Here is a 13299-nt window from a genome sequence, read left to right on the forward strand (position 1 = left end):
CTGCTCAGATACTGACAGCAACATGTACCTTGTAATTGTGAACATCCTGGCTGTGTCGTACTTTATGTTACACACATCTAGGTGCGGTGGAAAAGATTAGCATTGGGCCTCTACACTCAGTCCACATACATACTTCAGATATACACTAATTACTTCACTTCCATCTTTCATCGCCCTCTATCTCGACTTTAAAAAGTTCTCCACATACTTCTCGTGTGAGACTCAATTTCCTCTACCGAATGTTCTGTTTTACTAAGTTGAAGCACGTCTTGAGGCAGTAAGTACTCTACACATTTATATACAAGAAAGGTAAACTCAGCAAAACAAGGTGCACAAACATTGATTGGTTAAACTTCTCCATACGCCACTGCGAGCTCTGCTTCATATCCCCTGTTGTGGCTGCCCCTTCTTCCTGAAGTCTGCTGTCATCTCCACTGTTTTGAGCGTGTTCAGCTCCAGGTTGTTGTGACTACACCACAGGACCAGCTGCTCAACCTCTCTTCTGTAGGCTGACTTGTCACCATCTCGGATGAGACCAGTGACCACTGTATCATCAGCAAACTTTAGGAGTTTGACAGAGGGGTCCATCAAGATGCAGTCATTGGTGTAGAGTGAAAACAGCAGAGGGGAGGGCACACATCCCTGGAGAGCACCTGTGCTTATTGTCCGGGTGCTGGATGTGGTTTTCCCCAGCCTCACTCGCGGCTTCCTGTCTGTCAGAAAGCTAGTAATCCACTGACAGGTGGGGGCAGGCACAGTGAACTGGGTCAGTTTGGAGTAGAGGATGTCCGCGATGATGGTGTTGAACGCCGAGCTGAAGTCCACAAAGAGGGCCCGTGCATAGGTCCCTGGGGAGTCGAGGTGTTGCAGGAGTTTGCCCAGTAGGTGAACTGCAGAGGGCCTAGCAGGGGTCTACGGTGTCCTTCAGGTGGGCCAGCACCAGTCTTTCAAAGGACTTCATAACTACAGATGTCAGGGCAACAGGTTTGTAGTTGTTCAGTCCACTGATGGAGGTTTTCTTGGGGACTGGAATGATGGTGGAGCATTTGAAGCAGGAGGGGACTTCACATAGCTCCAGCGACCTATTGAAGATGAGTGTGAAGATGGGGGCAAGCTGATCAGCACACACTTTTAGGCAGGAGGGGGAGTGTTTGTCAAACCAGCAGTAGAATACATTCAGGTCATCTGCTAGTTGATGGTCCTCCACAGCAGGGGGGGATGGTTTCCTATAGCAAGTGATGCTTTTCAGGCTCCCCCACACAGACGATTTAAATAACCTAAAATATTCTGATAATATGTAGTTATCCAAATAATACTATCTTGATTTGAACATGCATGCTGATAGCAGAAGAGGATATGAATCAGTTAAATTTTGGGCATTAAGGGAGGAAGATACAACAAAACAAGGATGTTGCAGTTCATTCTCAATGTCATAACCTCTAAGCTACAAGAGTGTCCTACTGGGTGTGTTTAACCTAAACCTCCTTGTAGAACTAAATGAAATAGCTCCATATTATACACTGAAAAGTGAATTAACCTGCACATAAAAGCCTCAGAGGTCTTGCGGATGGTCATTAAGTTAATTTAAGCAAATTGTACTTTAACAGCTGGGTTGTCATCAGAGGCAAGAGAATGTACTTCTAAAGTCTCAGGCAATAACCATGTCTCCTGAAACATCCTCTATTCTTGTATGTAAGGTAACATATTTCCCTCACAAGCAAAGTGCTGTGCTGCCTGTGATGCACACTGACCCAAGTCCCCACCTCTGACTTTAATCTTTCAGTTACAATCATCATTTGCTGTAGTGCCAGAGGCAGCAGCTGAGAGACAATGGTTTTATTTATTTAATCTACTGTAAATATACCACACAGTACCACAGGGTGTCTAAATCTAAATCTGACCTTTCATTTTTATCACTCCAGTGGCATTTTTTTTTACAGTATCATCAAACACTGCGCATCGCAGGCAAGACAAAAATCAGATGTAGGACTTTAACTGAATCAAAATACCCTTAAATATACTCTAGTCATTAATAAAGAAATGGTTCAATATGTAAGGATCGGGTCCGTCTTACCATGCTAACTCTGAGAGACGAGGCAGTCCAAGTAACTTCAAAACAGTGCTGATTTATTCAAAGGATCACAGGTAAAATTAACATTACACGCTCAAGTGTCTTGCACCTCCAACATGCACGCAGGCAGATGTAAGATGAAAGACCCTGAACCCACCAGGCCTATACATTTTATCACCTCGGTTGGGCTAGCCCCATACTACACAGAAACGTCAACCGGGGCGTCTCTGTTACCAGCTTTGCAGCTGGCCCTAGCAGTAGTCAAAACATGAAGCAAATCAACGTGTGAATGTGTATGTCTGTTGGTTAAGTAGTGTGTAACTAAAAACATTCTCACGATCTCTAGTACATGTCGTGACTTGAACATAGGAACATATTATGGCTAAGGCTACAGTTATACACATCGTAATAATAATATTGAACACCCTGTCTGCTGACAGTCATCAACTCTTCTCTCTGACCAGATGTACCCGGTAGAAACTCATAAGCAGGCCTAAGCATTTAACAGTCTAACTAGACATCCTGACTCCACTAAACATTTCTAATACATAAAGTATCTATCCAATATCTATCTGACTAAAAATATCTAACAATATACTCAAGTCATTAATAAAGAAATGGTTCAATAGTTTTGGAAATACTCATATTTGCCTTCTTGCTGAAAACTGGATGAGAATATTAACAACACTCTCATACCAATGTGTTAAATATAGAGATTAGCGATTATCTTATTTTAGCATGCAGACCAGGCTGTATGTTAAGATAAGAATTTCTGGTGAACTGATTTAGCTTTACAGGGCCCATTGGTATGTTGTTGAAACAACTAGCCTGATTTTGAATGAAGCCAGCTGTTCCCTTGATTCCTATTTTTATGCTAAGCAAAGTTAATTGCTTCCAAGAGCCAACCCTACACTTAGCACACAGACATGTGAGTATGGCTCCTACCTACCTCTCAGCAAAAAAGCTACCAAGTGTATTTCCTAAAACACTGAACTTCTTTAATAGTGTTAGTTGCATATGTTTACTGTTACTGAACTTGGATATTGGTTGAAGAAACCAACAAACATATCTCTGAACCACAATCACATAGTCTCCTGCCAGTCAAATCATCTTTGTATTCATTAATTCATGGTCTGACCTGAAAGCCTGTAAAAGTCCCTCACATTTGCCTGCTTTCTCCTGACATTTATTGCATGAGACCAAACAGGCAATTTCCAGCAGTGCAGCTTTTCTTTCTTTTTTTTTAAATAGGGAATATGAAATTTCACAGTTTAACCCCAAAAATGAGTAAATAAACCTTAGTAAATATTACAACTTTACTCCAGTGATATCTCATTGGGTAATTATGGATGACAGTTCTTAAAGTGACATATTTTTTAATACATTAATATGGCGTGTTAGCAAACAACCTATTGCCAAAAGTATTCGCTCGTCTGCCTTCACATGCAAATGAACTGGAGCAACAACGGATTCTTAATCCATAGGGTTTAATAAGATGTTGACCCATCTTTTGCAGCTATAACAGCTTCAACTCTTCTGTGAAGGCTGTCCACAAGGTTTAGGAGTGTGTTAATGGGAATTTTTGACCATTCTTCCAGAAGCACATTTGTGAGGTCAGACAACTGATGTTGGATGAGAAGGCCTGGATCACAGTCTCTGCTCTAATTTATGCCAAAGGGTTGAGGTCAGGACTCTGTGCAGGCCAGTCAAGTTCTTCCACACCAAACTCAAAACTTTACACTTGGCACAATGCAGTCAGACAAGTACCGTTCTCCTGGCAACTGCCAAACCCAGACTTGTCCATCGGATTGCCAGACAGAGAAGCATGATTCGTCACTCCAACAAAATTTTCAGAATAAAGTTGAATATTTTTAAAAGTATGAAAGTTGTAAAAAAAAGTTGAATATAAGCCACAATGTCCTGAAAAAGCTGAACATTTTGATACCAGAATGGCTTTTCTAGCTGAAAGTATACTGAACTTATTAAGATGTGAACATTTTGTGATTGGTCCCCACAAAGTAGGTAAAACAAGTAGGGTTGTGTGTGTGTGTAGGTGTGTGTATGAGAAAGAAAGAGTAGTCCTACACACTGAGAAATACTAGAGTGTGGCTATTGAAATGAAACATAAAATGTAAATGGTAATTATGCAAAAACTGTTAAAAAAACAAAAAAAAACATCAAAAAGCTGTTTACAGTATGAATAGCTGAAGAGTTGCTGATTAACAGTTGACATGGTATTTCTACCTGAAAGTATGCTTAACATAGTAAGTTGTGAACATTTTTCCTATTCATTTGAATGGGGCAAAATTTTAGAGAGAGAGAGAGAAGTCTTACACCCTGAGGACTACTACAGTGTGGCTATTGAAATGAAACATCCTGAAAATGCCTGAAATCAATTCCTGAAACATCTGAACGCTGAGAAGAAATGGCTGAAGTTCTTTGTTGAAATAGCTTAAGGATGAGATGAACAGAATGACTGTGCACATGTCACTAAGCTTGGACACAAAATGGACAATGAAACCATTGGAAGGAACAGTCATTGCAGAGCATCGGGTGCAGCTGACAATCTAGTGCAGCAAGAGACATGGTGGAAAAAAAATAAAATTGTTTTTGAGAGTGATATATTGTTGTGGATTCAAATGCTTAGATAGTGGGCTTTAATAGTAGGCTTTTGTTTTGAAATGCGTGCGTGCGTGTGATATGCAGAGGCCTAACCTTGTCATGACGAGCCTTGATTGGCGGTTGACAGTGTACACTCATTGAAGATAGGTCCACTTGTTAAGAAGACGGCGAAGCAAAAATATGATTCTGACTATGTTGAGTATGGATTTACTTACATAAATGATAAAAATAACCCTCAATGGTTGATATGCAGTGAAATACTGGCACAAGAAAGTATGAAGCCATCCAAGTTACAGTAAAACACCATTTAGAAACAAAACACTCTGCGTACAAAGACAAACCAGTCGAATACTTTCAAAGACTACATCGGGACCTGTGGACCACCCAGAAGACGCTGCTGTGCTCATGTTCCAAATCAGAGCAGGCACTACAGGCCTCATACCTCGTAGCTCAACATATAGCAAAGGCCAAGAAGCCACATACAATAGCAGAGGAGCTCATCTTACCTGCAGCCCTGGACATGGTCAGAGAGGTATTAAGCCAGTGTGCAGCAGACAAGTTGAAGACCATACTGCCATCTAATGACACCATAATGTGGCGCACTGAAGACATGTCAGCCAACATAGAACAACAGACCTCGGCGGGATTCAGGCCAGCGCTTACTATGTATTGCAGATGGATGAGTCGACAGATATTGCTAATAATGCCATTTTGCTTGTTTACGTGAGACACGTGTGGGGTGGAGATATATGGAGATACAGGAGCCATTTCTATGCAGCTGAGACCTCCCCGTGTCTACAAAGGCAGAGGACATTTTCAACACTATTGATTTGTTTTTGGATTCTGTGGGACAATTGTGTGGGGGTAACAACTGATGGTGCAGCTTCCATGACTGGAAAAAACACAGGAGTTGTGAAGAAAATCCTGGAGAGAGTGTCAAATGTGATGTGGAATCACTGCTTTCTTCACCAAGAAGCACTTGTGGCTAAGGATATGGTGCCAGTGCTTGATCCAACACTGAAAGATGCTATAAAAATAGTGAACCGCATTAAACAGAGCGACAAGAACAGCCGCTGTTTCATACAGCTGTGCAAAGACCTGGGATGAGAGCACATCCAGTTGTTGTATCATTCAGAAGTTTGCTGGCTTTTCAGGGGAAAGGTAATGTCACGCTTTTACGAGCTTAAACACGAAATTGCCGCCTTCCTCCCACACAATAACTCCCCGTAACTGAGATGCTGTGATGAACTCTGGCTCTTGTGCGTGGCGTATCTTGCCGATGTGTTCGAGCACCTCAACACTTTAAATTTGTCTATGCAGGGGAGAAGATACAACATCTTTGAACGGACTGACAAAGTCACTGCCTTCAAAAAGAAGTTGAAGTTGAGGATAAATCACGTGACTAAAGACAGACTTGACATGTCTCCAGTATTTAGCAGGAGAGCTAAATACAGTGACTAAAAATGCCCTGAAAATAACTGTCACTGCGCATCTGACCAGTCTACACGCTCACTTTGAGGACTACTTTCCAGAGAAACACGACAATAGTCACTGGATAAGAGATCCCTTTGGAATCGCCATGGAAAGCGTTGTGTTGCCAAGCAGCGGAGAATCAGCTGGTCAAGTTGTCATGTGACCAGATGCTGAGAAAGAAATTTGATGAGGTAAGGCTCCCCCATTTCTGGTGCAAATACGTGATGTCTGAATATCCCTCCCTCACTACATTGGCAGTCAAAGCAATCCTACCGTTCACAGCAACCTATCTGTGTTAAAGTGGCTTCTCCACTTTGGTACAGCTCAAGTCAAAGCAAAGGAACAGGTTGGACACTGCACATGATCTGAGAGTAGCTGTCTACTATCAGCCCAGACATTGAAACTCTTGTCAGAACTGAAGGACAACTACAGCTATCTCATTAGTTCGCTGTAAAATAAAATCTTGCTTACATGTTAAGTGAAAGGAGACTATAAAGTATTATCATGTTGTGTTTGCAGTTCTGCATTCAGTTGTATACATATACAGCACCCTGTTGTGTTATTCGACTGATGTATTTATGTTGTGTTATGCAGCTGTGGTGTTTATTTTTATTTTTGAGTAACATTTTCTCAATGCAGACAGAACAATCTGACACAAAGGTTGTACTGACTATGTTTTTAAAAAAAACGCTTTATAATTTAGTAAATTTATTTGAAATTTTGTACTGGTGGGTGCGACTTAACAAGTGGGTTGGAAAGTGGGTGGGTGACACCAGTTGAGAAACACTAATCTAGTGTACATAGAAAGAGCACACAACCTGAAACAGAGGAGTGGTACAATCCACAAGGTTGAGAGAATGACAACAACATCAGCTGTAGTTTCACTGAAGCACATTTTTGAACGTGGCATGGCTTACATAGCTATTAGCAGAGTGACCTCCCTCATTGGACTGCACCTACTGGACATGGATGAGACATGATTTTATTTGAATCCAGAGATCACATCTGCCCTGGAGACCATGAGACAAGCCAACATGGATGACATGATGCTGCTTCTTCACATCAGACAAACATTGAACAGACCGTACACTCTGACCATTCTTCACCATAACACAGAAGGACTGTCGTCTCATGTGGGTGACATGAAGAGTCATCATGAATTTTGTCTGGCAGATGTTTTCTGTCTCACAGAAACATGATGTTTTGTGTCTCACAGGCTGCAGCTTGATGGTTAAAAATTGATAAAACGCAACCTACACCTGTCCTATTCAGATTTTCCACAACTGGCCAATAGAGGCCATATTTATGTCATGATTCTGTCTCTTCTGCTTCCTGTAACATGCTTTTATTCTGACACCACTTCCTGTTAAGGTGTCTGCAATGATTCAACTTTCACCTCTAGTACTCTAACACTCTGATGATTAACACTATCAAATCAGTATGCTGCTACAGACCAAAACCTGCAACACAATCAAAACTATCAATCAAAATTATTGCACAGGTGTGCCTTAGGCTGACCACAATAAAAGGCCACTCTAAAATGTGGTTTTATCACACAGTACTGCTGTACAGATGTCGCAAGTTTTGAGGGAGCGTGCAATTGGCATGCTGACTGCAGGAATGTCCACCAGAGCTGTTGCCCATGAATTGAATGTTCATTTCTCTACCGTTCCATTTCTCTATACGACAGCGTGTTCCAGTTCCTGCCAATATCCAGCAACTTCGCACAGCCATTGATGAGAAGAGGACCAACATTCCATAGGCCACAATCAACAACCTGATCAACTTTATGTGAAGGAGATGTGCCGCACTGTGTGAAGCAAATGGTGGTCACACCAGATACTGACTGGTTTTCAGACCCCCCAGTACAGTAAAATTGCACATCTTAGAGTGCCCTGTTATTGTGGCCAGCTTAAGGCACACCTGTGTAATAATCATGCTGTCTAATCAGCATCTGGATATGCCACACCTGTGAGGTGGATGGATTATCTCGGCAAAGGAAAAGTACTCACTAACACAGATTTAGACAGATTTGTGAACAATATTTGAGCAAAATAGGCCTCTTGTGTTCATAGAAAAAGTCATAGATCTTTGAGTTCAGCTCATGAAAAATGGGGGCAAACACAAAAGTGTTGCGTTTATAATTTTGTTCAGTGTATTTTGTTTCATTGACTCCAGTTTATAACACAGTATTTCTGTTTTCTCTTGTTAGGATCACCTCCATCACACTATCTCCACATCACCATGTGCAGATCTGTTGTTCTACAGCAGGGGTATTCAACTAAAATTTAAAGAGGTCCAGATAGAGAAAATTTCTTGAAGCAAAGGTCGAGAAGATCATAATGTCTAACTATTTAGTGTGATATATATTTAAGTAGCCTAGTAGTTGTATCAACACCTGCATGTAATCAGTACCTGTTAAATCAAATTAATTCAGTACAATTCAAACACCTTTTGACAATATTTATTGTAACATAAAATAGAACTGAACATATATGTATGACTGCTGATATGTATAATGTTCTCTCATTTACTAAATAAGTGCCACGGTTTCTGAACATATAAGACACACTGGTTTAGTGCTCCCAGTGGTAAGTATGAACAGAAATGAGTTTGTCCATTCTGAATGCTCTATTTTCGCTGTCTGGAAGAAATTAGGTGCCAAAAAACAGATGGAAGAAACCATAATAATAGTAATAATAATATAGAAAAAAACAAAGTGTGGATGCTGCTGCATCAGCATCCACACAACTACCTTTTAGCCTTCCATTTGTGTCGAGTCAGGTGTTTTCTCAAGTGAGGAGAAAAGTACTTATTCCCCTACCTTTTACAACACATTAAACTGTAAATGTGATGTTAAACCTTTCATCAGAGTTAATGACATTGCTCTCCTATATTAAGAATTTTAGGAGATATTAGGACAAAAACAGGGGAATTAAGAGGAACTGTAAACATTTTCTGATTGCTGATTAAGTCCTCTCATGACCGCTTTTATCACTGACATGTGTAAATCACATTCAAGGGTGCATTGCTTTTTTGGTGTTGGTAAAAGGTTACCACTTACAGGGCCAGCATAAAATTCTTCCCATTCAAGTTTCCACAACCTTTCTGTTAGCTGGCTCAAGTTGTGGGGTTGGGTCATGTTGTGGCCTTTGAATTTATTATAATAAATGTACATTTTATTTGTTTTATTTGGATATCTGAGCTCAAACTCAAGATGCACATTCAGCAGACAGATGTGTTAATAAATGTGAATTTTGTTGCTAGTAACTGTCATTTGTCCGCAGACTCCATCTCTTATCTAGCACTCCACATGCTTTGAGCCACTGCGTTTTACTATTTTCATAACAAAATGAGGAAACTCAATGTGTGTGTATGTTACGTGGTGTGTAGCTAAGCATTCATTCCTACATAATATTCTAACACAAGGTTAATACAGGAAAGAATTGGTGTTATAAGTAACTGTAGCTCATATTTCAGAATCAACACTCTGTCTGCTAACCTTGAAACAAAACAGACTAGAGCAGACTCTGAATCTTACTAAATTGCATTACTAACACATTAAAGTCTAACAATTACTAATATCTAACAATAGCTACAATTAAACCCATGGATAGCTGCAGTAGCACACTGAACAGACTGAAAAGGTGGAGTTGAAAAGGTGGAAAAACCTTGCTCTCATAAAACATATTACCTGTCAAACACAGGTGTAACTAATAGCTTGCATTGCATTAATGTTAGAGCAGTGCCATTGTTAATATTAATTCCACCTGTGCTTTTTCTGCTGTGTCAAGTCAAATGTCTGTGTCTGTGTCTGTGATTCTGAATAATTTTAGAACCATTAAAAAAACATTTTAACAGGAAGAAAATGAAAAACGAGCTGCTCATCAAACACATTACAGTAACATCATGTTGTGGCTAGAGTGTGACGCAGACTAAATTAATGCAGACAAATCATCCCAATGTAAGTAATCATTTAATATTACAATTATTCTGAACAGAGTAGTAGTTAACTAAGCCATCTAGTAGTTAGGGAAACGGAGAACAGAGTCAGAGTCACAGCCCAGTCAGTCTTGGTTACAAGGTCCAGTCAGTCAGAGTCTGTCAACCCACAGTCAGTCAGCATTCCCTCGGCCCCCCAGCCGGGTCTACGGTACACTTCTCATGGTAGCATTCTCATCCTCTCTTCTTCTCTTCCCTAGCCCCTTCAGGCTCACTCTTTTATCCGCAGCTTTCCTTGGGCTGTTACATCCATTTCTGAACTTAGCTTCCTATCTCCAGTTTTTGGAGACAACACCCTGAGATGTACTCAAAAACAGGAAACATCTTGACCAACTTATATAAGCTCATTGTTCAGCTCACATGAACTTAATGAACCCATAACCACTCTTCTCTTATATAATCCATATTAACATGTCACTTAAACCACTACAATCAAAAATATGAAGTGGCTCATTTTGTTCTTAAATATCCCATCAGTATGGCAGTGTAATGGCTCAAGTTTGGTTTAAATGGCATTTTTCATTGGTTTCTATTGTGCAATGTCAAATGCCAGTTAAACCAAACATCCACAGTTCATAGCATTATTTTAGTCAAATTAAACTTGGTTTCTTTTATTAGTCTTTTCAAAATAGGTTGACTAGCTTACAAAATGACATAAGTGGTTTGGAAACATTTGCACTACAGATTAGAATCAGAATCAGCTTTACTGGCCAGGTGTGCTGGACACACAAGGAATTTGACTCTGGTACAGCGGCTCTCAATGTGTATTTACATGTCATTATGTAAGGCACTGATGGTTTCTTGGGGACTGGGATCATGGTGGAGTGTTTAAAGCAGGAGGGGATTTCACACAGCTCCAGTGACCTGTTGAAGATAAGTGTGAAGATTGGGGCAAGCTGATCAGCGCACACTTTCAGGCAGGAGGGGGGGTCACAGCATCTTGGCCTGGTGCCTTTGTGATCCTTTGTTTTTTAAAGAAGCCACACACATCCTTTTCATAGATCATTACAAGTGGGGGGCTGGTAATTCTCGGGGGAGCGGCTGCTGGGTCTGAGGTGGGATGGGTGAGGGGGGAGTATTGTCTCTCAAACCACATTCAGGTCTTCTGCTAGTTGATGGTCCTCCAGGGGGATGGTTTCCTGTAGCCAGTGATGGTTTTCAGGCTTCTCTACACAGACGAGGGGTCATTGGCTGAAACATGATTTCTCAGCTTTTCAGAATAGCTCGTTTTTGCTGTTCTGATCTTACTAGTTAGTGTGTTCCTGGCCTGGCTGTACAGAATCCTGTCCCCACTTCTGTAGGCCTCCTCTTTGGCATGACAAAGCTGCTTAAGTGAACCAGGGCTTGTTGTTGTTGTATGTGCAGAAGGACTTGGTGGGCAAACACACATCCTCACAAAAGCTGATGTAAGATGACACAGTGTCAGTGAGTTTGTCCAGGTCTGTAGCTGCAGTCTCAAATTAGATTGCTAACCACTGTTAGTTGTTAATTGTTACAAACCTGCCTACTTCTCAGATGAATCTTTCTTGAGCATAGTGTAAGATATGGTTCTTGTTACCATTGCTAACTCTGAGAGACGAGCCAGTCCAAGTAACTTCAAAACAGTGCTGATTTATTCAAAGGATCACAGGTAAAATTAACATTACACGCTCAGGCATGTTCACCTTCTATGTTCCCCAAGGTAGATGGACGAGAATGAACATTGGTGAAGTTGTTTGAGTGCTGTCCTGAGGCTTGTCCATCCTGTCAGTCTTTGACCAGAGTCAGTCCTCTCTCCATCTCGGCCAGCGTAACCATTTTTCTGAATCTGCCTCGACTTTACGTGTCTAAAACTAGGTGTTACTTTGACAGCTGCCCACCCACTCACAGATTGGACACACATGCTGTCCTGCAAACACCCAATCCACACATTGTTTGGTGGTTTTCCAACAAATTTATCAGTCTCTGATTGTCCTGCAGTATATGTGTCCTTAAAATTAAGATACATGCTGAAGCATTAAGGGCACTGAAATGTTTTAATTAATAAATGTGAATAAACAATCAATAATACATATGTAATGCAGGATGTAAATAAATAAATAATATTCTGTATTTCTCTGCCCCTCCAGTGCTTTGTGGAACCCCTCCCACGGTGGATAATGCCTTCCTGATTGGTCGGAAGCGTTCCCACTATGACATTCATTCTGTAGTGCGTTACCAGTGTGCTGCCGGCTTTCTGCAGCGCCACGTGCCCACTGCTAAATGTCGTGCCAACGGCAAGTGGGACCGGCCTAAAATCATCTGCATGAAATGTAAGTTTTACACAGCAAGAGCAGGGCGGCAGACAATGAGACTTAAGGCATTATTTCATTTTCATTATTTCATTTTTTCATCCAAAGAGCATGGGCGCTGCATTAGCAAGCACATCATCTTCAGTCCATATGCCCAAATCCGGAGTTGCTGTCGTCATATGCATTCAGGCATCTCTGTTTTCATGATTAAAATAATTGCAAGCAAAAAGATTACTGTTGTTACAGATTGAATAGATTTAATTAAGTCTCCTGTGCTTACTTAGAAGTGGCAGAGCCTCCATTAAAGTGCTTTATTGTCAAGGTGGATAATTGATAATTGTGTGGATGCTGAAAAGCATCCACACTGTGTTTTCCTGTTCTTTATTTATTATTATTATTATTCTGGGATCTTCCATCCATTTTTTTGGCATCTGTTTCAGTAATTGATTTCAGGGTGATCCTTCAGCATATCAGCATCGACATACATTTTTGACAGGACATGCATTTCTCTAGGTTATTATTCTGGGATCTGAATAGTTGCTTTTCAGCTGTTAAGGCCCGGGTTAACAACGACTGCCACCAATGCTGTTAACCTACAGGGTGCTGGCCGAAAATTGGATTACTGTTGGTCGAAGAAGGAGAGGAGGCAGAAGGATTTGTAGACAGAGAGAGATGCATGAGTATAGGTCGGAGAATAGGAATTAACATTGGCACAATGACAGGGAAAGGTAGCGAGCTGACAGACATGATGGAGAGAAGGAAGGTAGATATTGTGTGTGCAGGAGACCAGGTGGAAGGGTAGCAAAGTGCATAGTATTGGAGGGGGATACAAACTGTTTTATTATGGTGTGGATCGGGAGA

General features: G+C 41.0%; 1 protein-coding gene across 4 annotated transcripts in view; it reads left to right on the plus strand.

The window, feature by feature from the left end:
* The window catches only part of ncanb (neurocan b), a 193811-nt gene that overhangs the window by 175930 nt on the left and 4582 nt on the right, over positions 1-13299 (plus strand). For all 4 annotated transcript variants that reach the window (XM_020612265.1, XM_020612264.1, XM_020612267.1 and 1 more), the window contains one exon: positions 12277-12459. In XM_020612265.1, the coding sequence (XP_020467921.1) occupies positions 12277-12459 (183 nt within the window). The remainder of the gene's footprint in view (positions 1-12276; positions 12460-13299) is intronic.

This window comes from Monopterus albus, unplaced genomic scaffold (assembly GCF_001952655.1).
Source record: "Monopterus albus unplaced genomic scaffold, M_albus_1.0 scaffold122.1, whole genome shotgun sequence".
NCBI lineage: Eukaryota > Metazoa > Chordata > Actinopteri > Synbranchiformes > Synbranchidae > Monopterus > Monopterus albus.